Genomic DNA, 24,807 nt, shown 5'->3' on the forward strand with positions numbered 1-24,807 from the left:
ACAATCCTTACGTAAATAATAAGCTCTACCCAGTATCCTGTTCAATTGGGGGTTGGTAAATTTTCGTATTCCGACCGGCCGCCTACAAGTAGTCTTAAAACCCCATCCGGCCGGCTCTTGATTTTATCTGGGTGTTTCGTTTCAGCTCTCAAAACCAAATCTCACCGCACAAGCATGCTTGAAAAGGTCGCGCCCTCAACTGCTGAGGTCCCCGCTGCGACAGGGCCTCAGGACCCGGTGTTGGAACAGCAGAATGGTGTGCGCATCGCAGAAGCTGTGACCAAGTCATGGTCCAAAAGCACTTTGATCCAGGTGTATATCTGGTCCGTACACGATGGGTATACCCTCCGTGACAAGTGTGCTGACTTCTGGTAGCATGTGGCTCATGTACTTTGTACGAGCGCTCAATGGAAGCCTGACAAGCAATCTAGCCCCGTACATCACAAGTGACTTTAGTAATCATTCGCTACTCCCTGTCATTCAAATTGTCGTCAGTATTATGAGCGCGGCGTGCACGATGCCAATTGCCAAGCTGCTGAACCTATGGGACCGCACCGTGGCGCTGAGTCTCATGCTCGTCGTTGCTATCATCGGCCTTATCGTGATGGCATGCTGCCACAATATTACCATCTACTGCGTTGCACAGGTATAATATGCCTCGTATGGCCCCTGACCCAATTAGACTAATTGTGGCTATAGGCATTTATTACGGTGGGCCTTACTGGCCTTATATTCTCGCTAGATGTGTTGACTGCAGATACCTCCACGGCACAGGATCGAGCGCTTGCCTTTGCCTTCACCTCGTCGCCCTACATCATCATGGCCTTCGCCGGAGCGCCGCTTTCCGCATCCTTCAATGGGCTCAACTGGCGCTGGGCCTACGGCACTATTGCAATCCTCCTCCCCGTGGTGACCGTCCCACTGATCATCATCTGGGAGCTTGCCAAACGCAAGGCCCAGCAGACGGAGACACTAACCCCCGTCCACAGCGAACGCACCTTAGTCCAGCACATCCGCTACTACATCATCGAATTCGACATTCTGGGCATCCTCCTCCTCATCGCAGGCTTCTCCCTGTTCCTCCTAGCCTTCGCGCTCGCCGGCTCGCAGCCCCAGAAATGGCATTCCACGCACATCATCTGCATGATCGTGATCGGTGGAGTGACGATCATCGTCTTCGCCGCATACGAGCGCTTCTTCGCCTCCAAACCCCTGGTGCCATACAACCTGCTCGTGTCGCGCACGGTGACATTCACCTGTCTCCTGAACCTTACCTACGTGATCGCGGCGGACTGCTGGGCCAGCTACTTCACGTCCTTCCTGCAGGTGGTGTACCACGTCTCCCTAACGGAAGCAGGCTACGTCGTGGCGATCTCGAACCTGATCTCCCCGCTCTGGCTCGTCGGCGTCGGCTTCCTGGTGCGCTGGACCGGCCGCTTCAAATGGCTGCTCCTCTGCGCAATCCCCGTCTACCTGCTCGCCATCGGCCTGATGATCCACTTCCGCTCCCCGGGCCACAGCATCGGCTACATCTGTCTCTGCGAGGTGCTCATCGGCCTGGGCACCGGCACCATCATCGCGCTCGAGCAGACCGCCGTCACGACCGCAACCGAGCACAACGACTACGCCTCCATGCTGGCCCTGCTCGGCTGGGTCGGGAGTATCGGCGGCGCCATCGGGAATAGTATCTCCGGCGCCATCTGGACCAATACCTTACCGCAGAAGCTGAGGGAGTTTTTGCCCGACGACACCAAGGCCCAGTGGAAGGAGATTAACGATTCCCTGTATGTGCAGCTCAGCTATGAGGTCGGCTCGCCCACGCGTGTGGCCATCGAGCGCGCCTATGCGGTGAGTCAGCGCAATATGTTGATTGCCGGGATTGCTTTCATGGCGTTGACGATTGTGTGGGTGATGGGCATTAAGGATGTGAGGGTTAAGGGCAGGGATAATAAGGGAAGAGTGCTTTTTTAGGTGCGGTTGTTGGGTGGGGGATGTTAGTTATTGTCTGTTTTGGGGAAGGGGTTTGGTTTCTTTTACAATAGTTCAGTACGGCTTGGTTGAGTCTTAGAGATGAAACGGTGGCCTTAGAGGTCTTGCCTGGCCTAGTATTACCTATGTGTGACTTGCGCTATGGGAAATTGACGGAATAATTAGTTCAACTACTTGGGACACACGCACGCATTCTAGAATCCGCCATGATCGGAAGTTCTCAAACTACCGAATCCACACGCCCGGTCAAGTGTATGTATAGCAATAGCCATTCTCCATCGGGTCCATCATCTTCTCCACCGCCCGTGCAGGACTCAGCTGCCCGAACTCAACCAGAGTATCAAGCGTCACCAACGGGGCATCCGGCGGATCGTAGATAACGGTGGTGCCGTTGAGCGCGTTGCGGCGATTGACGGGGTCCTGATCCTGCCATTGCGCCCACAGCCGGTCAATAAAGGCATGGTGCAACATGAAGGCGGGATCCTGAGGCGACGCGAAGAAATCACCCATGGCACCTCCGATGCCGCGGTGGCCGCCGCTGTGCGAGCCCGGCCGATCAGCTTCACTCGGGGACATGACTTCGAGCCACTCTTGAATGCTGGTTGCCTCTTGCATTAGCTCCACGGCAGTCTGGTTGTTCAGCATCTGCAGGACCGTGGGGCTCAAGCTTCGCGTCAGACAATGCGGATTGTAGTCGTACGCATTGTCGGGAATGGGTCCGTACGATTGAACGAACGTGGGACTGATGGGCCCCATGTGGACGACGAAGTCCTTGAACGGTCCTCCCTGCACACATCCACCGCCCGTTCCTCGGGGGAGGCATATCTTTCCCGGGGAACAGGGAATCGGCTCGTTGGGATCGTACTCTCCATTGCCTGAGAGGGAAGTCTCGCTGTCGTCGAACAGGGGGCTCTCGAACATGTTTTCTGTGTCGAGGGCCCAGTTCCAGTACCTGTGGCATTTGGTCAGCGGGCGATTCTAATCTGTGGGATGATCGTTTTTACTCACGGTACACTGCCTTTGTATCCACATTCCTCGCGCAGGGTCCTTTCCCAGAGGAAGAGGAACTGGCGGTGCCACGGAAGGAGGATCCCATTGAAATGGATTTTGTTCGTGTAGTTGATATGAGTCCTTGGCACATGAGCTAGAGGACGCAATAGTTCAATCATGCATATAGACTTACGCAACAAAATCATCCCACCGGTCAAAGACCCCCGGGAATTCCGCATTGGGTAGGATGGCAGGGCGATCGCGTAGGCACCAAATCGCATCGATATAGTCCTTGCGCTCAGCATACTCTAGCTCTCTCCTGGTGCTGTCAACACACACGCATTGAAGTGGGACCGCAGAGCGAACATACCATTCTTTCCGTACCAACGCTTTCTCTGGACTGCACGCTGGCGACCCAGCGAGAGCAGTGCCGCCGATGGCGAAAAGAGTAAGTAGGAATGCCCTCATGCTGCGAGGCACAGCCTATGAGCAAAAGGATCGTGATATGGCCTGTTGAATAGTGTGCGGAAGGGTGTTTTGTAGATACTTGATTGATTGAAGTGATTGGACCTGCTAGCGAAGATAGTCGGTCAGTCTGGGCTATCCCACATATATATATAGATTGCAGGAGGCTTGGCTGATTTCAAAACAGAATAAAAGACATGTCTGCATGGGAGGTACCTGCGCATGAAATACCCGGCCCGGAGGCAGAATCTCGTATCGACCTTTATTCAGCTGACATCCAGTTCATATCTCGACCCTGTATATAAAGACAGCGGTTAAGGACAATATGAACAAGCATTACAGGACAATGCTTAGCTCATGCTGGGTATGCCACCGCGACATAGGAGGAATGTGTTCCGCTGGCCCAACGTGTTGGGCCGTGTCGACAGTGACGCGATAGAGTTTTGTCCCTCGATATGGACAATGGATACCAGTGTCGTATTTTGTTCTCGGAGAAGCCGCAAACAGCGGTTTCATAGCATTCCCGGCCTCCCCGTCGAGGCCGAGTTTTGGTACCGTGATCTTACTGGCGCCGACACACCGCTCGGTTTTAAACAAATCCTCCAACAAGACGGCAAGTAACCCTAGATGGGAGGTCGCTCGTGGCTAAGCGACGTGGCATTTGTAACCCCGTCTCGTCCGAAGCCTCGCAAGGTAGGACTGACTGAACTGGTTTCGGGACCCTGCTGGTGACAGCCCGATCCACCCACTCCTCTCGGGAAGTTCTTTTGTTTTGGTAAGATATGAACACCGGATACCAGTGGTAACTCGTGCAAAGGTTGCACCACCTGAATGCAGGGCGTATTCCATGTGGAGCTGAATGCCCGTTCGCAAGACCGCAGAGACGCTGCACGACTCGCTCTGCATTACGTAAGGCGATGGTGGCGGGCCACTCGAACAACGTTTCCGGAGAATTTCTATATACGTACTGCGCAGATGAGGCAGACCGCCATCATAAACGGGAGCAATGTTGATTGGCGAGTGATCCCTGCCGCCACACAGACATCTCTCATGGCATTTTCAATGGTGCTGCAAGGCCAGAATCCACATTGTAGATCTGATGCGCACCAAAGTCAGGCACCTCGGGACGACGACACAGCGTCGAATCGACCACCGGCATCGACCATGCTCTTGGACATGCCATTCATCCCTGCGCCAGAAAGGGACAGGTTTCCCAGCTGATCGCTGTTCAAGCGAGATATTCAGGATGCCCCGGTCTGCTGTGTAACACGATGAGGTGCCATGATCAGACCCTGTGTCCATGTGTCCTACGCCCCTTGCTTCCCCTATGGAGCTTATTGGTGCCTCCGCCAGGTCGAGAATCCAGCAATTGTCTGGGTAATGCCAGTGGGAGTCGGGAGTTCTCGCGAAGAATACTGCACCTCCCGCCTGTTTCCCATTTGTCAACGCACCGACAGGGAAGACAGACACCCGGGATGACATCTTCCGTATTCATCTTCAATCCCGTGTTGAGTCGTCGTTGCCATTCGGATTGGAAGTGTGTGCCGCTGTCAGAGGCTTGTGGGTCAGTCCAGTCACTGATCCTTTCCCATATGGTATGTGCCTCTTGCTTTTTCTGGCGGCACCGTCAGAACATGTATGCCTGCTTTCGTATTGCTCCACACTTTCATTGGACCCCCTTACTTCTTACCGAAGTCATGCGTGGTCTAATTCGACCATCTCTGATTCGCTGCGCCTTCATGCTGGTTGCTGCTGCATATCGTTGAGAACAGACCCTTCTTTAGCAAAAGCGCTGTTCATGACTAGTACTAGTGCCAACAATGTCATATTGCAGGGTATTTACAATTTTGTGTTGGTCGAGTCGGCGACACGAAAAGTTATGTAACCTGGTGAGAAGAAACAAAGACGTACAGACAGACAGGGACAGAAATTGAGCCAAACAAGGATTCCATAACAACCCATTCCACATCATACTTTCCGACCGGCGCGCACTTGTTGAAAGGTTGGCGATAAGCGAACCGACAGCACCCAAGCTTCGTCGTTGAATGCCGAAGCTTAGCAGAAACAGAAAAGAAAGACGAAAATCACTGATGCTCCAAGACTGTGCTCGACATGTACCCACAGTTTGCCTTTAACGGGGCATACCAATGTCGGAACATTGAGACGGTCAAGTTTCTCATTTGAACCGCCGTGAATCTTGGGAAACGAGCATTCCGCCCCGGCCCGACAGCGAGACTTCCAGTCCAGCTGGGAATCAAACATGCCCCAACTCCTATATGGTGAGCCCAGCCAGAGGATGAACTTATGCATGCATGCAGGAGGGGAGACGCAAACACTGTGAAGAGGCTCTGCAAGCAGAGGATATTCACTAATATAGATATTGATTGCGGTATAGTATCTCTTTTCTATACACTAGAAAACGGACAAAATCATATTATCAGGATGCTCATCAAGTATAGTATATCTGTTGCCTTGGGGACTAGACAGTCCAGGCCTGCTCTAAGATACTGTAATATTTGCAATCAGATTAAGAAAACTCAAGGTGGCCCAAACTCTAGTAGATATTAAAATACTGCATAAAAGGAATAGGCTCTGTAGAAGGCAGTGAACAGATACAATATAAAGCCAATGGCACTGATATTATCAGAGTCTAATATACAGCTCATAGATAGTAAGAGTCAAGACTTCCCTTTCTATTACCATCTAAACTGGATTTCTAGAAAATATCTCTACTAGTCGAAGGAGAAGCTCAAACCTCAGAAGATAATACTGTAAAACATATCTGGACTAGAAATATACTCAGATTCTAGTGCTTTTTTAAAACTGTTTTAGCTAAACTACCTGGTTGAAGTTTCTCCTAGATAACGAGTTGTAGATTCATATTTCTATATCTAATATAGTATCCGACAAGAAGATAATACTTTTTCTCTAAAGACAGACCCCTAGTCAGTCGCTTAATCAAGGTTACTTTGCTAAAGCTTGTTTCCATTTAAGAGACCCAATCCAAGGGAACAAGCCGGCGTTAGCACAAAAGACTCTGTGAACATGTACTGTATCTAACCTTATTTATTCCATTCTTATAGCCATCCAACCCCTAAGCTTATAGCAGATACACGAACCATCGGATTTTGATACCCATGTCTGAAATCATGACTTGCTCCAGCATATACGTGGGATACGAGAGCTGGCGGAAATATTTGAGCAAGCTTTCGAGAGTTCTTGTTCTACGACCTGTGTGCACTACGAGTACTGAAACTACTAAGTATCATATAGTAGAAGAATTCTACAATAATGACTGCTCGTTCGGATTGTGTAAATTAACATCTCTCTTTTTTTGCTTTTTCCGTTACATTATATTTATGGGTCTAAACAAGATCAGATCCCCGAATTAAAAACTTTATACATGAAGATATTAGAATTCTCACTACTAAAAAATCTACTGTACCTCGTCTTCCTCTTGTGCTATAGACGACAAGGTTTTACAGCTACCAAAGATTATAGAACAGACCTTGAACTGGACTTGTGGGTATTCTCACTCTTGACCTCTACCTCCTGTTAACAAGTCCTGACATGCTTTGAGGCAGAACTATGGCCAGGCCTATAATACATGCTGTCTATGCTTTTGGATGGATTCAAATAAAACATGGTAAAGCTGATATATTTTCTATTGCTGAATGCATGTCTAGAAAGACGAGGAAATAAACACTTCTTTTAATTTTATTTTTCTTTTCTTTTCTTTTCTTTTCTTTTTTTTCTCGTTTATTTAGAGACCCTGGAACAGCGTTTAAACTTTACTAATACACCGGCCAACGATATCTTGTTCAATTTGCGAAGCCTAGCCTGCAAGGTCTTTCGAGCCTTGCCGAGTGGTAAATTGCTGTTGACTTATGCCAAGATAGTCAGTCCGAATATAGCCAAGGATCTTTTTGGCTTGACTCGTATGCGACGGACTGGTGCGACGTGGTGGCCGAGGAAGGAGGGTTGGTTCGAAGTAGAGGTAGGCTTGAGGGAGATCACAGAGGAAGAAGAGAAGGTGATAATGTACGGTTGGCCGACGGACGGAGTGTGTGAACAAGTACCAGAAGATTTTGGGAGAGTAAGTCTCGCGATAAATATAGAGAAGAAGAACAGATCATGAGAGAGTATGGTGCTACATTTGTGGAAGATGTCACGCAGGTGGAGGAACTAAACATCATTTGAGGTCTACATATACGGGTGGCGAGGGGAGCACCCATTAGGCTGTGGCTAGTATGGAAAGGAGCCTTATTTTGTTCTTACTAGTAGCTGACATTGACTGTCAGGGAGCTCTGTCAAATTCACGAATGTGGATACGACAGCCGATGTACGAAACAGAGGTAGGGCTGCCCACTGATTTTACTGTTGCATGGGAGCCGTGGGTTGGAGACGTTCTTGTACTTGCCATTGCAGTGACATGCAGCTGTAGTGCAGAAAAAGACCTGATGATAAAACTCCTCACTCGGTTCGGGTCTGACATACGGTGACGCTTGGAAAGCTCCTTAGAGTGATCCATCTTCTTTTGTATACTTGGTTTGTTATTGTCTAGTGCGCCTAGAATATTAGTCAAGATGGATATTAACTAACTATAGGACCTGAACCTGTCCTTTCCTGTACCGATGGCCCACTTATTAAAGGTATTATTCCACAAGAACCTGATCTATAAAAGCGATTTCCGATAGTTTAGAATATCCCCTGCAGTAGGCGTCATATTCTGCTTTACAGGAGAAGAGACCTTTGTCAATACCAGTTTTACATATTCTGAATGCATTCTTTTAGAAAATACGATGTCATCGCTGGTTGTCTATACTTACTCTATCCAGCGTTTTCTATACACTTTGTCTTTTCGCGGGTGGCAGCGTTGTAGGGTCGATTAGCGTTATGCCCTTAAGAAGGATTGGTTAAAATATGATTTCGTTATATTATATGTCGCTCTGCACAAATATTGTATATTTCCTGATCTTCTACCACATATTCAAGTCCTCGGCTAAAGCCTTGAATATAGAATGTGACATCCTGCAAATATAGTTATACATCAGCAGCATAGCCCGTCCCTGAGCCACCCAGCAAATGAACTGGCGTATAAATTTAGACGGCCCGGGGGGGATCGACAACCCCGGCAAAGGATCGCCCCATCCACGACCTAGAATGGATTTCAGGCGTCCTGGAGATATATAACCCGTCATCTAATTAGGTTCGGCGGTCCCGTCGATAAGAGTAAATGGCACACACACGCACCCTCCGCAGCATATCATCCATCCTGCCAAGCAAAGATTTAGCCTCGAATATGTGCCCAGAATCAACCTTATGATAGAGGAAACGGAAAATGGCTCAAGAATAGCCCAGAATCGATACTGGAGCACATCAACCAATATCAACCTTTCACCTTGTACCGGCTGGCTGTGCTGCGCCGCATTTTCTCTTCTTGGCGCACTGGCTGCTGATAGATAAGAAGATGAGATTGATAGCAGAATCAAAGATATATAGGAGGCTTCAACTTCTCGCTGAATTCAAGATTATATCCTCAGAAGACAGACATCGATTAACCCACCAAAGCACACTTTTCTACGGGCTAGACTTCCTACAACTTCAAAATGCAGTGGACTACCATTCTGATGGCACTCAGTGCCCTCTCTACCCAGGTAGGAACCCATCCATAATAGTCTACGCTAGCTGCATTCAACTCACAGAGCTCCTTTCTCAGGTGTACGGAGCTGCTACGGGCAGTCCCTTCGAGAAGCTTCCCATAACCGCCCCGACTTGGGAGGTGGAGGTTACTCCAGGAGGTGACAAGGTCACTCTCAGTGGCACCGTGCAAGAAGTGCACGCACAACTCCTCAAGTTGAACCCCAACTACGACAACGACTTCCCCGCCAAACGGAGCGGAGAAGAGCCATCCAGCCTGGCGAAGCGAGACTTTAAATATGAGAAATATTACTGCTGGGGAGAAGACGGCTGGCATTATTCCCGCAAGCGCGGCGATAATGGCGACCTACAGAATGGGATCGATTACCTCAACAGCATAGGAGGCACACCGGGACAATCCGCTGGCTCCTGTGGTCGCGTCAGTTGCTCATACAATATGGCCATCTATTGGTGCAACGCTGTTCGTTATTGCTCCTTTCTGGCCTTCTCAATTGGAGGGCTGCATTGAGCGTTACTAATGATTGTCTGATATAGAATTCGGAGAAACACTATCTCAAGTCCTATGCTACTATCGCTGATGGCGCCCAGTTCCTTTTGGACAAGTGCGGTGCAGATAACAAGCCCCATGGGGAAGTGGTTGCCCCTAATCATTGGAGCGTCCGGGTTGTGGCGGATGCCTGCTAAATATATGTAATATTTGACCGCGGAGTACCGGATTCACCACAGAGAGCTACCGCGAATGTACGATAAGATAGTACAGATTGGGTGCGAGGGGAGGTAATTGTGTACAGTCAATCTATCAATGCCATTGTTTCTTCTAGTCCTCATTATGGTCACCTTCTATGTTGTGGAACATGAGATATCTTGGCTTTCAACAACTGACGCAAAGTGCTTGAGAGACGTGTAATGAGTTGTATACAGTAACGACGCAGCGTCCTGGTCGTAGATTAGGATGACGGGTTTGTGGGTGAATTAATATAAAGGGATTTTAGTATATCACAGACAAAAGCAGGCAGATGGATATGTTGCTATGTTTAATTACAGAATGACACCGAGCCATTATGTGGTCTATGAACTTCTTTCTTTCCTTTATTCACTCTGCTGTTGCTCCAGCCGCATGTTGATTGAGCAGGGAATAAGTCCTGCAATCTGTGGATGATTGTGTTAATACGCCTGGCAAGGATGATGAAGAATGTGGTTGTATCTTATTCCATGTAAATAGGACACAGTCATGTGAACGTCCGTTAACACTGTATATAGAAGGTAGAGTAGTTGCTCCTGCTTTTCTTTCTACTCCCACCCTATAACCGCCGCAGCCTCCTAAGCGAGCATATCCCTCTCGGCGATGTTAGGCGTATCCTCTCCAATCGCAATATACACTTCTTGAGGATATCCCTCGTGGAATGTACGCCAAGCTACGACGACTTAGCCGAGCCAATTCAAGCATTACAATGTCTGGCACGCCAGCCAGAGAACGGATTGAGAGAGAGCTGGCAGCACGTGGCACGAAGAAATACAGGCTCTTCTTCGTAGCCATGATATCGACATTACCACGGTGGATATTATTGATTGGTGTCTCGCGCAGGGTCCCCCCATCTACCCATGCAAGTCGAGCGACGCAATCTTTCCAAAGTGGGACACGGTTCGCAATCGGATTCTGCAAGTCGTTGATGTGTCTGGGTTTCAGCTTCTCGGGTGTTATCGCATTGGGTACGATTTTGGTGTTGAGAACAGCACCCTTTCTGTCCTCGTCACGATCGACCCGAAGCACAAGCGAGACTGGCGTATTGTTGAGCACGATATCAAGGATATAGTAACAAGTTTGACCTTCATATGGTCGATATGCGCATCTTCAAGGATCGTGGTATTCTCTGTGCCAGTCGGTCGTCGACCGGAAGACAAAGCGTCTGTCTCCCGCCTGTTGATGAGAAATGCCCCGTCGAGGTGACCATAGGAGATAGTGTGGGTGCTCATCATAGCAAGAACTATGGCACCTTCGGGAGTTGGCTTGATTTACAATAGAACTTTGGCTCTGAATGGCAGGAATTTGGGTTGACTTGTCGCCATTGCGTGCTTGGTCACGTCTTCAAAGATCTTGGTATCTTCGAAACGAAGGATGAAGCACTAGGATATATGGCCAGGAGGAAAGACAGACACAAAAGTTCGACTCCGGATGCTACTGAACCCCCCATACAAATATAGGTGGACAGTCCAAGCTTCGTCAGAGTACAATACTTCATTGACTACTACAGGGACAGGATTGATCAGCAGAGGAACTCAGAGTCCTTTCGCATTCTGGAGGAGGCCCAAGCGGAAGGGGACCTCCATGGAGATCTGGAACAAAAGTGGGGAGCCCTCAGGAAGCGCCTTAGAGTCCTAGAAAGCCATCTTGCAGAGCTAGAGGCCTACAAACGGGCAAACAGTTATGAATTTGGCGAAGTTTGGGTTGATTCTGGTGATGATACTCGAAGCACGACAACAATTATGGACTGGGCACTGTTTCGTTGATGGAAAAAAATCTCTCTACATGGCTCGCCCCAATCAAGGGGATGCCCTAGCTTAATCGGATATGAATTGCATGCAGCTGACCGACGGAATTGTATTTATTCACCACCTATACCTATCGATCTAGTTGCTAGCGATAGTCAATTTGTCCCCCACTACGCTGGCCAGACCCAATATATTCGTCCTCTTATCCATCAGATCCAAAAATGGCACATCTACCCCCATCGTACCATAGATATACTGACGGAGTTCCGCTGCCAACATACTGTCCATACCAAAATCCAACAAAGGCTTCTTGACATCGATCTTATCCACCGGCGTGAGGATGATATTAGAAAGCTTCTTCACCAGAACTGCCTTTACCGCGTCCGTGAGTTGCTCTTTATCATTCGAAGCAATCGCCTCCTGGATAGCTGACGCCTGCGTCCCATTGCCTTGAGCAGACTTCCCCGCATTACGCCTCAGAGCGCACGTCAACACATCGAACCGCGCATCGTTCAGGAACTGCCAGTACCCCTCATAGCCCTGTTTCCGGTGGCCTTGCAGACCTGTATCCTCCAGCCCAGTCAGAATATGCGACTGAGGCATGAAATCATTAGGATGAAGCGATGTGGGAGGCTGAGTGAGACCAAAGTCGAAAATCTGGACCAGCTCGTCTTCCGTGAGAGGACGGATGCCTTTACGGAGAAGCAGGGCCTCGATTTCTGGGTGCTCGTGCAAGTACCCAACCTCGGAGACCATTCCCAGGCCAAGGGAGACGGCCTTCAGACCGAGTCCGCGACGGTAGCGCGCAAATGCGTCCAGAAAGTTGTTGGCGGCGCAGTAGTTGCTTTCGGTGGCTGTGCCCAGTTTCCCGGAGATGGAGCTGGTCAGGACGAAGAAGTCGAGCTCCTTTTCCTTGTCTAGTGCGGAGAGGGCGTTGTGCAGGTTCCATGTGCCTTGGACTTTGGCTTCGGTGCCATTGAGCCAGTATTCGCGCGGCATGTGTTTGAAGATCGCCTCATTGAGCCCCATGGCGGCTTGGATGACACCACCGAGGGGGGTTGATGTGGCTGCGACGGCTCTGTGGACGTCTGAGTAGTTTGTAATGTCGCCCTTGATGACGGTACACTGTGCGCCTCCTGCCTCGAGTTCGTCGATGAGGCGCTTGGCAGCCGGTCTCTGTAGTCCTGAGCGGCCGAGGAAGACGAATTTGCGTGCTCCTCGGCTCATCATCCATTTGGACACACTGCGGCCGAGACCACCGAGACAACCAACGAGTAGATAGCTCTTGTGGGGATCTAGCTGTGTCGAGAATTTCTCATGTACGACTGGTACCATCTGCGTTTGGTCCTCGAAGGATATGACGATTTTACCCATGCGCCTCGCGTTGTTGAAGTAGTTAAAAGCCAGCACGATGTCTGAAACGTTGAATACGGAGAGTGGCTCAATAGGACTGATATCCTCGCTTCGCAGAAGGGATATGACACGAGATATTAAGCCTTGGTAAATGCGATGCTGTGTTGGAGATGTTGACTCGGCCAGCATGCTTATATCGAACGCCGTGAATGTCGTGCCTCGGGAGAATCTTTCCATGTTAAGACGACCCTGGTCGAGAAGATCCCGTTTTCCAATTTCGACAAAGCGGCCAAAGTCTGCCAGGCAGTCCCAACTTTCGTGTAGGAGCTCACCGAGTAGCGAGTTTAGGATGACGTCGACTCCGCGTCCATTTGTGATGTAGTTGATACTCGAAGCAAAACTCGAGTCACGGGAGTTGAAGATATGCTCAGGTTTGAGTCCAAAGTGGTCAATTAAGTACTGCTTCTTCTCGTCCGTTCCAACCGTTGCGAAGATCTCTGCACCAATTAGTTTAGCTAGCTGTATCGTGGCGATACCGACACCCCCTGCAGCGGAGTGTATGAGGATCGACTCTCCTGGCTGGAGATTGGCCCGGTGATAAAGGGCGTACACGGCTGTCGAGAAGACCATCAGGACAGATGCCATGGTTCGCAGGTCCTCGCCATCGCGGAGCTTAACGCAGCTCCAGGCTGGAACAGTCTCGTACGTGCTGAAGTAGCCGGGATACATGACAGCGACCTTGTCACCAACACTAAGGTCGCGGACGTTCGAGCCGAGAGCAACAATGTGGCCTGTGCATTCCAAGCTGCACCGTGCATCTGTGGTCTGGACATGCCCTGCCAGTGTATTAACATCTTTGGCATTGAGACCGACACAGGAGACTTTAACCACCACCTCATTGGCAGCTAGCATTGCAGGGGCTGGGTAAGGTCGTTTTACAAACTGCGTCGTGCTCAGTTGTCCAGGCCTTTGCACGGACAAAGAAGCATTGCCAACACTCCCAAGTGGCATAGGTGATGCGAGCCCGTCTTGTCGTGTACGAAATTCTCTGTTCATGCGCTCGTCCGGGACTATACGGCTGATCAGGAGATGGGACCCATTATCAATATACTCGCAATCGTTGATTGAGCTCTTCCCACTTTCAACTATTCTCCTGACGTCCCGTGAGATCACTGCAGCGTCAGTTGTTGGATCCAGCTCTAGCGAAAAGATCTTCGTTGAGGGCTGCTCAATCACCACAGCACGAGCAAACCCTGCGAACAGGGAAAGCGTGGGATTGAATTCTTCATGTACTCCTGACCCTGCAATCCAGACAATCCATGCTGCATGCTCGATCATTTGTTTGAAGCCATCAAACTCCTTCTGTGGGACGGTGCCAGCAAGAAGAGACCTTTCCAGCTCAGCTGTAGAGATGACCAGTGAGTTTGGAGAGATTGACGTTTGTGCTAGGTCTGCTAAAGCGACCCGCTTAACCGGCATGCCTAGATCATCGCTCAAATGGCTAGCTAAGTGTTCATCGGCAGGATGGATTGGTGACCGGCAAATAAGCAGAGCGTTGTCGAAATCTGGACTAGAACAACTGTTCAGTGCTGGTGTTGGTCGGAGAAGAAGGACATTGTAAGTTGCTTCCGATTGAGAACTTAGGACTGAAAACCTCTCAAGCCTTAAGGTGCTGTTGACATCAAGTGAAAGGAAGATCGTTTGACCATCTGTATGGGAGCCTATATCGTCCACCACGGCGATATCGTCGCCTAAAATTACCAGGCTGAAGTGGTCACTTGGTGATGCATTCCGGTACTGCAATGACCGAAGCCCTAATGGCACGCTGTACTTGTGGACCTCAGCAACCTCGAGTTGACTGTCTGAGGTCAGGCGCCCCAAAGAAAATGAATTGAAGCGCCTGTAAATACTAGATGCCTCAAGAACCTCCAAGAATGCCAGAGTAATAAGAGATAAGTCAGTCGAGAGGCATAGGATATGAGCATCTGGGTTTTTATGCACGACTAAGTCAATGGCTGCCAGCATGTCGGCTTTGGAACCGAAGGACCCCAAATCAGACTGCGCAATAATGTGGTTGAGTGCTGATGAGAAAGCATCATTGTCGCGTACTTGACTAATGTCGGGCTTCCAGGTCACTCGTGTTATGGGGTGTCGCACCTCCATCTTTTCGTTTCCTATGTAGGCGGTGACGTCTACATCTTTGAAATGCGCTAAGAGCTGCTGCTGACCATCGAACAAGGCGCTGTCAATCTTGTTGGTAGCTTGACCTGTGACCTTTGACGTAGAGCGAATTGTACCTTCGTCAGTGGGACTAGAGGGCAAGGTGATCCTTACACTTCCGAGTCTTGTCGGTACTTTACCAACCATTGAGTGGATTAAACCCCCTGTGCATGCAATAAGAGCAACCTGAAAGAGGTTATCCAGCAATACAGGATGTATGAGGTATCGGGGGTGGGACTGTGCTCCCTCAATAGCGGGGGCAAGAGTCCGTGTCCGGGCCTCTGCATACAATACACCCTTGGGATCAGGTGTGTGGATGTCATGCATGTGTTGGAAGGTCGGTCCAAATGCAAGACCAGCATTAGCGATACTCTCATACCACAGCTTCCTGGACTGGGGGGCCAGGTGACAGTCTCTGGATGGAAGCTGTGTACTGCTGGCAGCTATAGACTCCAGCCTTATCGAACCCTTGGCCCGCACTGTGGGGCCGTCGTCGGAGATGGAAGAGATCTGGAATTCCCACCAGACCTTCGAATCTCTAATATTCGAGATCGGGAGTGGACGAAGCTCCGTATAGAGTTCGATCGACCCCTGCTCTGGCACTGGCAGAGCCTTCAGTAAGTCAACGTGCCGGAGCACTACGGACTCACCCGCACCATCCGTACCAACAGGTAAAACCCTTTGCATCAGCGCCTCCACAGCCATGGATAGATATCCGGTGGCTGGAAAGACGAGAGTATCACCGAGCTTATGGTCACGTAGCCATGGAACATTTTCAAGTTGCAAGAGATTCCGCCATCCGAACGTGGTCTGGTTTCCGCCTGGTACTTCCCTACCCAAAAGCTCGTGTCTAGGGTGTGTGGTATTGCGCCATTCGCGGCTAACCCGCGATTCATTCCATGGTGGTTGTTCATAATGCCATGGATATGTCGGTAAGTCATAGATGTACCTAGGTGTGCCATGGTTGTAGGTATGATTGAGCTTTGAGAAGTCCACTCTGAAACCCTGTACGAAAAGCTTGCCAACAAAACCGAGTAGGGAGACCGAAGAGTCTTGACCTCGGTTAAGGGTGCTAAGGTAGGATGTAGAATTTCCAAGGGTCTGCATGATGGGCATCTTTAGGGCCGCATGTGGTCCGAGCTCAACGAACGTACAGTGGCCCATCAACCCGGACAGGAACGCAAGGCCTTCGCTGAAACGGACTGGCGATTCCAGATTTGCACGCCAGTACGCTGCCGTGCGGACAGCCCTCCCTTGGACTTCCTGGCACATGGCAGTGGAGTACATGTGGATGTTATGGTGCTTAAGGTCAGGGGAATCCTGCGCCCCAAACGTCAATGCCCCCTTGAGCAGCTTCTCGTACATGGTGCCAATGGCAGCCATATGGTGGGAGTGATAGGCCTTACCATCGGTCTTCAACTTACGAGCAAACACGCCTTCACCCTGTAGTGATACTAATATGCTATCAATGCATGCGCTATCCCCACTTATTGTCACACTTTGTGGCGAGTTTATGCATGCGATCTTGACATTGGCGTTGAAGCCAAGCCTAGTGACCCACTCAAGTGCATCATCGGAGTGCAGGCCCACGGCAGCCATTGCCCCTTTAGGTGCTGATGTCGCCACAGAGTATCCTCTATAATATGCGATGATGATAGCTTCCCGAGCTGTCAACAGATCTGCTGCATATGCAGCCGCAATCTCACCCGACGAGTGTCCAATGACGCCCTTTGGAAGGATAGACCAGGATTGCAAGATGTTGATCAGACCGATCTGGACAGCAGTGGTGATAGGTTGTGCGAAGGCTGCCAGATTTAATGGACAGGTCTCTGAATCATCTATTAGAATGTCCCAAATCTTCCATTCAGGGGCATGGGGCAGGATGCTCAGTTCGTGATCGAGCTGCCGAATGGTATTTGCGAAGACCGGGAAGTGCAAAAGCTCGCGGGCCATTCCTTTCCACTGCGCGCCCTGTCCAGTGAAAACAAATGCAAACTTGCTACCTGTCAAGTTGCTATCTGAGCTGGCTAGTGTCAGGTTGTCAACATGGAGATCTTGCGCAAGGGTTGCCTGTCGGGCAATGACATAGCCACGGAGGCCGAGATGTGATCGCCGCTGCCCTAGAGTGTAGGCAAGATCAGCAACGGAGACGGCTGAGAGATTCAATTTAGATAGTCTCTCGACTCGTCCCTGCAGAGATGCTAGTTTATTTGCGGACAATGGGAGCAAATATGGCATCGAAGGGGACGCACTTTGCCCATTGACTCCGTTAACTCCATAACTGGCGTGACTATGAGACTGACCATCGATCGAGCCTGTTACATCACCGCTCCTCTGAATGACCTGCCTACAAGACACGTTGTTAGTCTGACGACCGGCTTCTTCCAGAATTCCATGAGCGTTGGCGCCGCCGAAGCCGAAGGAATTAATACTGATGCGACGTGGGCTGCCTTCCGATGGAAAGTCGGTCATGCGAGTGACAACTTCAACCCCCCATTCCTGTGCTTTGATCTTGGGATTCATTTGCTTTACGCTGATGGTAGCGGGAATCCGACACCGCTCCAGAGATAGACAGGCTTTCATGATGCTGAGCAAACCACTAGAAGCTTCTCCGTGTCCCAGGTTCGGTTTCACACCACCGATTAGCACCGGCCGGTGGCGTTGATCTTTGTGAAAAACACGAGAAAGTCCTTCAACTTCAATCGGGTCTCCAACACTTGTGCCAGTACCATGAACCTCGACGTAGGCAGTATCTGCTGGACTAAGTCCCGCGCGAGCGTAGGCCTTGCGAATAACTGCCTCCTGCCCATCGACACTGGGCTGCGAGATGCCCGGTGTTCGGCCGTTGCTGTTTACTGCAGTGGAGCGGATTATGGAACGAATCGCATCTTTATCACGGATGGCATCGTCCAGTCGCTTAATATAGAGTGCACCGACGCCGTCAGCTCGAGCGTAGCTGGCCCCAGCATGGACTTGTCAACCAGGTTCGTCCGTTGGGTAGTACCGGACAGAGGAGAGTGAAGGAACTTGACTCACCCATCAGCGGAAGAATCAAATGTTTGGCACTTTGAAGTCGGTGAAAGAACTCCACCCAGCGAGGTTCCAATGTGCACCTCTGGAGTCTGAATAAGGTTAACACCAGCCACCACGGCGGCATCACACTCCCCGTTTTCCAATGCAGAACAGGCCATATGCAATGCATATAAGGATGAGGAGCATGCCGTGTCCACCACGCAACTCGGTCCTTTCATATTAAAAACATGGCTAATCCTATTTCCAAGAAGAGTCGGCCCCATGCCCAGGTGAGTGAACCTGGTCATGTTCTCCACATCCTTGGTCTGCATGGCGATGAAATCCGGCGTAAAGGAAGCGACTTACGTCCTGTCAGTCGGTCGAACAATTTATGGGGATCCAACTGGCTGCCCACGCACCATAACATCCCACATTCTCACCCGATACATCGTCCAAAGTAACTCCAGCACTCTCAAAGCTTTCGAAAACAACCTCAAGGAGCTTCCGCTGCTGTGGGTCCATATCTGCAGCCTCTCGGTTGTGAATGCCAAAGAACTGGTTGTCAAAGTTCCGAATATCTTCCCGCAGGAAGCACCCGCCCGATGCTACTGTAGTCGACGGTTCATCCTTGCGCCCGTGAAAGCTGTCAATATTAAACCGTGACTTAGGCACCTTTCCGGCTGCAGAACGTTCTTCCGCTAGGAAATCCCATAGCTCGGAGGGACTGGAAATGTCTCCAGGAAAGCGGCAGCCTGCAGTATAATCGTCAATTATTGTCGCCGTGATCATAAAAGAATACTTACCAATGCCAACTATAGCAATCGGTTTGTTTCTCGAGCCAGCCGGCTTCGCGTGGCCGTTCTCTAGCAGTGTCGCTTGATTCAAGGGTAACTGCATCTCCAATTATATGTTATGGTCCTAAATAAAATATTTTGTATGAAATGTGCCAGGGTTATAGGCCTGGTCCTTTTAGCCCTGTCTGCGAGTGCGCATATAGCCATATTATAGAGGTACATGGCGAATCCTATTGTCAAAGTGGACCGGTGCCCTCCGGCTCGGCAATACCCAATATGACGAAACATGGCGCTCCAGATCAGGAAGCTGAGAATTTGAGAAACGGCGAGGCAGATATGGGCGCTTACACAGTTGCATGCGCTGACGGATCGGCAGCTTGGAGTCTTCAGCCCCCACCCTAACCCGTTCAGGGTGGGGGCCATAATCCTCAGGCACTCCCTTGCAGAACTTCACAGCCTACTCATCCTTAGCCTACAGAATGAATACCTTAATATAGCACTATAGTGGCTACTACTAACACTGAAAGACCACCAATTCTAATTTGCAATATCTTGGATTATTCAAGCCAATGAAATTAGATGAGGGGTACGAGTAACCGTATGCCTTACGTCATCTAAGCACAAATAGTTATAAATATATATATAACGGAGTAGGTATCCAAGAGATCAGCAGTATCAAGTCAGATAAAGCACATGAAAGCTTGGCTCACCACATAATGTTCGCGTAACCATGAAATGGAGGCTTTTCACGCAAGTCAAAAGACAAGGTCAAGTAATGTCAGCAATCTGACTCATATAAGCCTGCATCATTCTTAAACCCGTGAAAATAAAGTTATGTATCTCGGCGGTTACTTTAGCCAAGGTTTTAGTTAAGAAAATAAAAGAAAAAACAAAAAACAAGGCATTTTCATTCATTCACGATTTAATAAAAACATTGAGTTTGCTGTAGGTATGCAACCACAGGGCCGTTTCTCGTGTACCTACGTCAGCTGGAATTCTATTTGAGGACCTCATCACGCCAACAATTCCTCGATCAAAACTTTCTGCACCTCCTCTAGGTACATACTAATGTGTGCTGGCTCCTCATACCCATCGTTGAAGCTGTAAACGAGATGTAGCTGGTCGCGGAATGTGTATATGAAAAGCATGGTCATGCCGAGAACAATATCGACGCCGAGCTTCACGTCCAGAACCCTGACCGTGCTGCCATACGTGTGTTGTATATACCGCTCGGCGACTCCCAGGCTGCTGACCTGGGCATCTCCGGGAATGGGCCCTCCCTGGTACTCAGGCATCTGGGTAGCTTGGCAGAGAACGCGTGTCATGTGTGCGTGCAGGGGCAGGATCTCAGGGTCATTCTTAACAGTGGTACGATAGTAATTATCCAGTGCGTGAGCTGTCTCCCAGAATTGCGAAGGCAGATCCATGTCTAACGGAAGAGGTGTGTAGTAGACCGAGGCCGCGTACTCATTCGTGCTATAGGGTTTTGGTAGATATGGTCGCAGGTTGAACAGCCCTAAGTTTGCATAGCGGGATAAAGTGCCACTGGGATTAGCATGTTTGATAATCGCCTGGATGTACGCTGCGTGTACGGCCGAGGTAACGCTGATGCCTTTCTCTTTGCATGTCTTGATAATTGCTTCCGTCGTCCGCGTGGGGAATGTCATTTCGGCATTCTGGGACCGGCCGGCGGGTACGGTGCCAACTTTAGACACCGGGCCAATGCCCGGAACTTTGGTCGCATAGCGCATGAGGAGAGCCGTGGCTTTCTCAGTCTCTTCTGGCGTCGGCTCGGATACTTTGAGCACTTCCTCAATGGAAGGTGCCAACCGGGTATGCTCGTCACCGAATGTGGCCTTGACAGGAGTTGTCAAGGCTGTCAGATAGCGGTCCCAGAGCAGCAGTGTACCGATCCCATCAATTGTGTAATGCTGAGCACGCAATACAAGCTCCGATGACTTCGGAATATAGTACAGTGTAACCTGCTTGATCGGCTCAACGTTGCGGTATAACTGCTCTGCATCTGCAGCAGACGAGACAACAAAGGTTGAGGCCAGCCACTCCTGCACAGCTGCCTCATCGGGAACCTCATAGACCATCGTCGTGCCATCAACTGTGGTAGCGATCTGGGGCTGCTCAGAGCGTAATTGCTTCCAGGCGTGCTTCAACGCAGATTCGATGTCAGCTGGGTTGATATCGAGATCAACCTTCAGCTTAGAGAAGATGGTGTACTGGTGGCGGCCATCGTAGAGAGCAGCTGACATCGCTCCCGTATAGACAAAATATCCCTCCATTCCGGTGACAGGACGCTCCCAGCGGCGCTCTGATACTTTCGTCCAACTCATGGCTGCTCAGTACTCCTTGTTTGTGAAACAGAACGGGATAGGAAATTTTGGACTTAGAGACGGAGAGAGATGACGAGAGATATGGCGGGTGATATATTAGGATTATGACAATCTTAAATCCGCCCCGTGCATTGCGAGGCAGTTTATCTAGGCAGACTTGGCTTTGCACCCATTTAATCTATGCTTTTCCTTTGTTGTTCCTGAGACTCCACAACGGGCCGTGCTGTGATCTCCGCCCATACTCGGTAGTGCATCCTGGTTCAAGTTGTCTGATGGTCTCCTCCTCCTCGGCAATCCAGTCAGCACGAGCTGGTGGTCCAAACGAGCGCGGATCGGCACGTCGCCTGACTGTGGCGTCCCATTAGCCGCCAGCGTGTTTTTGTTCTCTGTTGGCCCTTGCTTGGTATTTTAAAAAATCTCAGCAAATTACTCCATAGTCTTTCCACCTAGTCTATATACCCTTTGCAGCCTTTGCAGAGTTGGCAAGGGAGAAAAAAAACGACCATACATAAACAGTAAAGAATACTAAGACAAGAAACCATATTATGTCAACCTAGCGACTTGAAATCAGAATTTTGATATTTTAGTCCTCCATATTGGAGTTAGTAATTGGAGACCTCTGCAGGTCAAATTGGCGGCAGTCTAGTCTGTAAATTCAGATAACATAAAATTTATCTTCATTCCCTACTCTGTACTCCGAAGCGTGATGGTTGGGAGCATTATTAAAATAGAACAAGGATCTTCCAAGCGAGGCCGTAAGCCGACCCACAACTATCCCAAGGCTGGATTTGACAAAAGAATCGCCCCCACCGCAAGGGGCATACTGTGTAAGCAATGAGATGCTGACAGGACGGCTAATTAACTCTCATTTGCTCACACTCTCTCCAACCCTGCCCCTCCCTCGTCAGAAGCAATGGAGGGGCCAGACGAGGCGCAAGATAGCCCAATGGGGGCTGATTCTACAGGTTAAACAAGGACAGCCATGCATGACGACTCACTCCTCCGTAAATGCCAGTGCATGGCAAGCTGACCGGCTTATCTTCACGCCGGTATGATCCCTCTACTTCTCTTTTTCGTCCACCTACGTTTTGCTTCCGCGTCGCTTCCCTTCTTACAACCCTGGACGGGCACGACAAACCAACATGGCCCTAGACGTACCAGATGGCACGCCCGACCGCGGGCAAGGCGTTGTGATATTGAGTATCATCCTTATGGTCCTGATAATCCTGGCTACTGTCACGCGTATTATGAGCAAGGTTGTCGCGCACCAAAACTGGTGGTGGGATGACCTGTTCGCAATCCTCTCTGTGGTAAGCCCCATCACTGGCACAAAGTACATATCAAACCCGGAATAAAGGTCAAGTAACTGACCTTCCCATCCACAGATCTGCGAACTAGTCGTGCTATCCCTGGTTCTAGTATGGCGAAACATCGGCTTGGGCTACCACATGTCAGTCGTGGCGTCCATTAACCCAGAATACCTCATCACCGGATCCAAATACCTCTTCATCGCGATATTCTTCTTCGATGCCTCAGTTTGCCTCCCCAAGATCTCCGCGGCCTTCTTCTACGCACGTGTCTTCCGCTCCAACAACCGTGCCTTCCGTATAAACCTCTGGATCATCGGTGCCCTCGTCTCCGGTTGGCTCATCTCCGCCGAGATCTCAACCATCTTCCAGTGCAACCCCATCGCCAAAGCCTGGAACAGCAGCCTACCAGGAACATGTATCAAACAGTACGACTGGTATCTCTCGACTGCTATCCTCTCCACCGTCATCGACTTCTACATCCTCATCCTCCCGATCCCCATGATCTGGTCCTTGAAAATGAGCCTCCGCCGCCGCATTTATCTCCTCATCTGCTTCTTCATGACTTACTCCGTCATCGTGCTGTCCCTGGGCCGTCTTGTCGCCGTGGTCAATGTCGTCCCCATCATGCCAGCCGATTTAACATGGGAGTTCCCGCTGTACCTGTACTGGTCTGTCTTAGAGGGCTCGATTTCCATCGTCTCGATTAGTGTTCCGAGTGGTATCGCCCTGGTCAAAGCCATTATTCGACCAGATGGGAGTTCCTGGGGGTCCAGCAATGGGAGCAGTGGGAAGCGTGGGAGCTACGGAAACACCACTGTTATTAAACCCGCCAGGGAACTGACGATACGTACCTATGGCGATAGGGACAGCGATGACCATCTCGTCTCGGATGTCGAGACTGCCAGAACAGTGAGTACGGATGATATCGCCAACATCCCGCTAGGTGGAATCAAGATCCGGACAGATATTCGAGTAATGAATCGCGAGAAAGACTAAAATCAAAGAAGGCAAAAGAAAATGAAAAGAAAGAGCAAAAAGAAAAAAAAAGAAACAAAGAAATAAGGATGCCCGATGAGTATCTACCCAGCGTGGATTGGGTGAACGATTGGCTTCTACTGATACACGACGTTTTGACCACCATTTAGCTATGTATATATCCCCTTTGTATAGTGACGGTTCAATGATACCTATTTTATGTTTACTCATCTGCTATTTTCTACTTTTATTTGTTGACAGAGCACCCCTTTCTGCCACAAGGTTTCTCTACATATAGGTAAAGCTTTGCTGTACTGACCTTTTCAATTTGATTGTTGTCAATCGAATTGCTTTTGTAAAACGCATACACTCTAATATTGTAAAATGGTATCTTTTGCTCGTTGATACTACAGGGTACTATATAGAGGTGTTATACTATTTGTTGAATAGAATGTTCAAACATTCACCATAACATGCATACGTAAACCAGATAAATGAAGCTCCCCACATATATCTCGAAGCCTGGCTAATCTTAGAACCACCCGGAACCTGTGTCTGAAAAATACCAGACGGGTCATACTCTGGCACCCTGGCAAGCAGGCTCTTCTAGATTATGGTCCCCGGAACTGCGAAGCGGGTTTTTCCCTGTCCCAGCCAAGTTCAGATAGATATACCGGTAGGCAGCTTGTTCCACATACGCCCTGAACCTTAGCTAGAATAGCAAGGAAACCAGTGGAGAGCATCATTCTGATGGTTCGACGTCGATGGAATTGGTAACCAAGTAAAATCCACAAATAAACCCCTGCGAGTGAGTCGAAGAGCACTCTTGTTGAACACTTTGGAGCACTCCATCCCGTACAAGTTCCCTGCATGGCGTGCTGCCTAATGTGAACGGTACACCTCAGCTACATACCATTGCTAACCAGGACAGCGCAAAATAAAATCTAATTGAGAATCGAAATATATGCACGCAAGGGGAATGACCTAGCTTAGGGATCCACTTCCCACGGGGTTGACCGGCTCAAACTCGACTCTCGTCCCGCTTATATAAATAGACACGGGCCGGTGCCTCACGGTATCCCGTAGAGCCCGTGTGTGCCAAGTACTTGGTGTATGTGCCTTGAATGGGAAGAGATGCATATAATCATTTCAAGGCCCACTGTGCAAGGGTAGGACACCACGTATTGTGTGACATATGCGACC

The 24,807-nt window shown here is 49.7% G+C and overlaps 7 protein-coding genes across 7 annotated transcripts; 4 read left to right on the plus strand and 3 right to left on the minus strand.

Moving 5' to 3' along the window:
* Positions 1–174: 174 nt before the first annotated feature.
* ABOM_005684 (siderophore iron transporter mirB) lies at positions 175–1,971 on the plus strand (the record flags this gene model as incomplete). Its single annotated transcript, XM_022532813.1, has 3 exons — positions 175–323; positions 376–646; positions 700–1,971. The coding sequence occupies 3 exons, from the start codon at positions 175–177 to the stop codon at positions 1,969–1,971; spliced, it is 1,692 nt and encodes a 563-aa protein (XP_022389818.1).
* Positions 1,972–2,235: 264 nt separating this feature from the next.
* On the minus strand, positions 2,236–3,447 carry ABOM_005685 (tyrosinase family protein; the record flags this gene model as incomplete). Its single annotated transcript, XM_022532814.1, has 4 exons — positions 2,236–2,941; positions 2,998–3,120; positions 3,173–3,298; positions 3,350–3,447. 4 exons carry the CDS (start codon positions 3,445–3,447, stop codon positions 2,236–2,238), a joined length of 1,053 nt encoding a protein of 350 aa, XP_022389819.1.
* A 5,606-nt stretch (positions 3,448–9,053) lies between these two features.
* On the plus strand, positions 9,054–9,789 carry ABOM_005686 (uncharacterized protein; the record flags this gene model as incomplete). The annotated part of the gene is made up of 3 exons (XM_022532815.1): positions 9,054–9,101; positions 9,164–9,565; positions 9,640–9,789. 3 exons carry the CDS (start codon positions 9,054–9,056, stop codon positions 9,787–9,789), a joined length of 600 nt encoding a protein of 199 aa, XP_022389816.1.
* A 767-nt stretch (positions 9,790–10,556) lies between these two features.
* Positions 10,557–11,613, plus strand: ABOM_005687 (uncharacterized protein; the record flags this gene model as incomplete). The annotated part of the gene is made up of 3 exons (XM_022532816.1): positions 10,557–10,634; positions 10,691–11,010; positions 11,358–11,613. The coding sequence occupies 3 exons, from the start codon at positions 10,557–10,559 to the stop codon at positions 11,611–11,613; spliced, it is 654 nt and encodes a 217-aa protein (XP_022389817.1).
* A 120-nt stretch (positions 11,614–11,733) lies between these two features.
* ABOM_005688 (polyketide synthase) lies at positions 11,734–19,077 on the minus strand (the record flags this gene model as incomplete). The annotated part of the gene is made up of 4 exons (XM_022532817.1): positions 11,734–18,124; positions 18,205–18,541; positions 18,600–18,932; positions 18,984–19,077. 4 exons carry the CDS (start codon positions 19,075–19,077, stop codon positions 11,734–11,736), a joined length of 7,155 nt encoding a protein of 2,384 aa, XP_022389824.1.
* Positions 19,078–19,987: 910 nt separating this feature from the next.
* Positions 19,988–21,319, minus strand: ABOM_005689 (uncharacterized protein; the record flags this gene model as incomplete). The annotated part of the gene is made up of 1 exon (XM_022532818.1): positions 19,988–21,319. The coding sequence occupies one exon, from the start codon at positions 21,317–21,319 to the stop codon at positions 19,988–19,990; it is 1,332 nt and encodes a 443-aa protein (XP_022389825.1).
* A 1,142-nt stretch (positions 21,320–22,461) lies between these two features.
* On the plus strand, positions 22,462–23,625 carry ABOM_005690 (uncharacterized protein; the record flags this gene model as incomplete). The annotated part of the gene is made up of 2 exons (XM_022532819.1): positions 22,462–22,629; positions 22,705–23,625. 2 exons carry the CDS (start codon positions 22,462–22,464, stop codon positions 23,623–23,625), a joined length of 1,089 nt encoding a protein of 362 aa, XP_022389764.1.
* Positions 23,626–24,807: the final 1,182 nt, after the last annotated feature.

Source organism: Aspergillus bombycis (genome assembly GCF_001792695.1).
Source record: "Aspergillus bombycis strain NRRL26010 chromosome Unknown contig00035, whole genome shotgun sequence".
In the NCBI taxonomy this organism is placed as follows: domain Eukaryota; kingdom Fungi; phylum Ascomycota; class Eurotiomycetes; order Eurotiales; family Aspergillaceae; genus Aspergillus; species Aspergillus bombycis.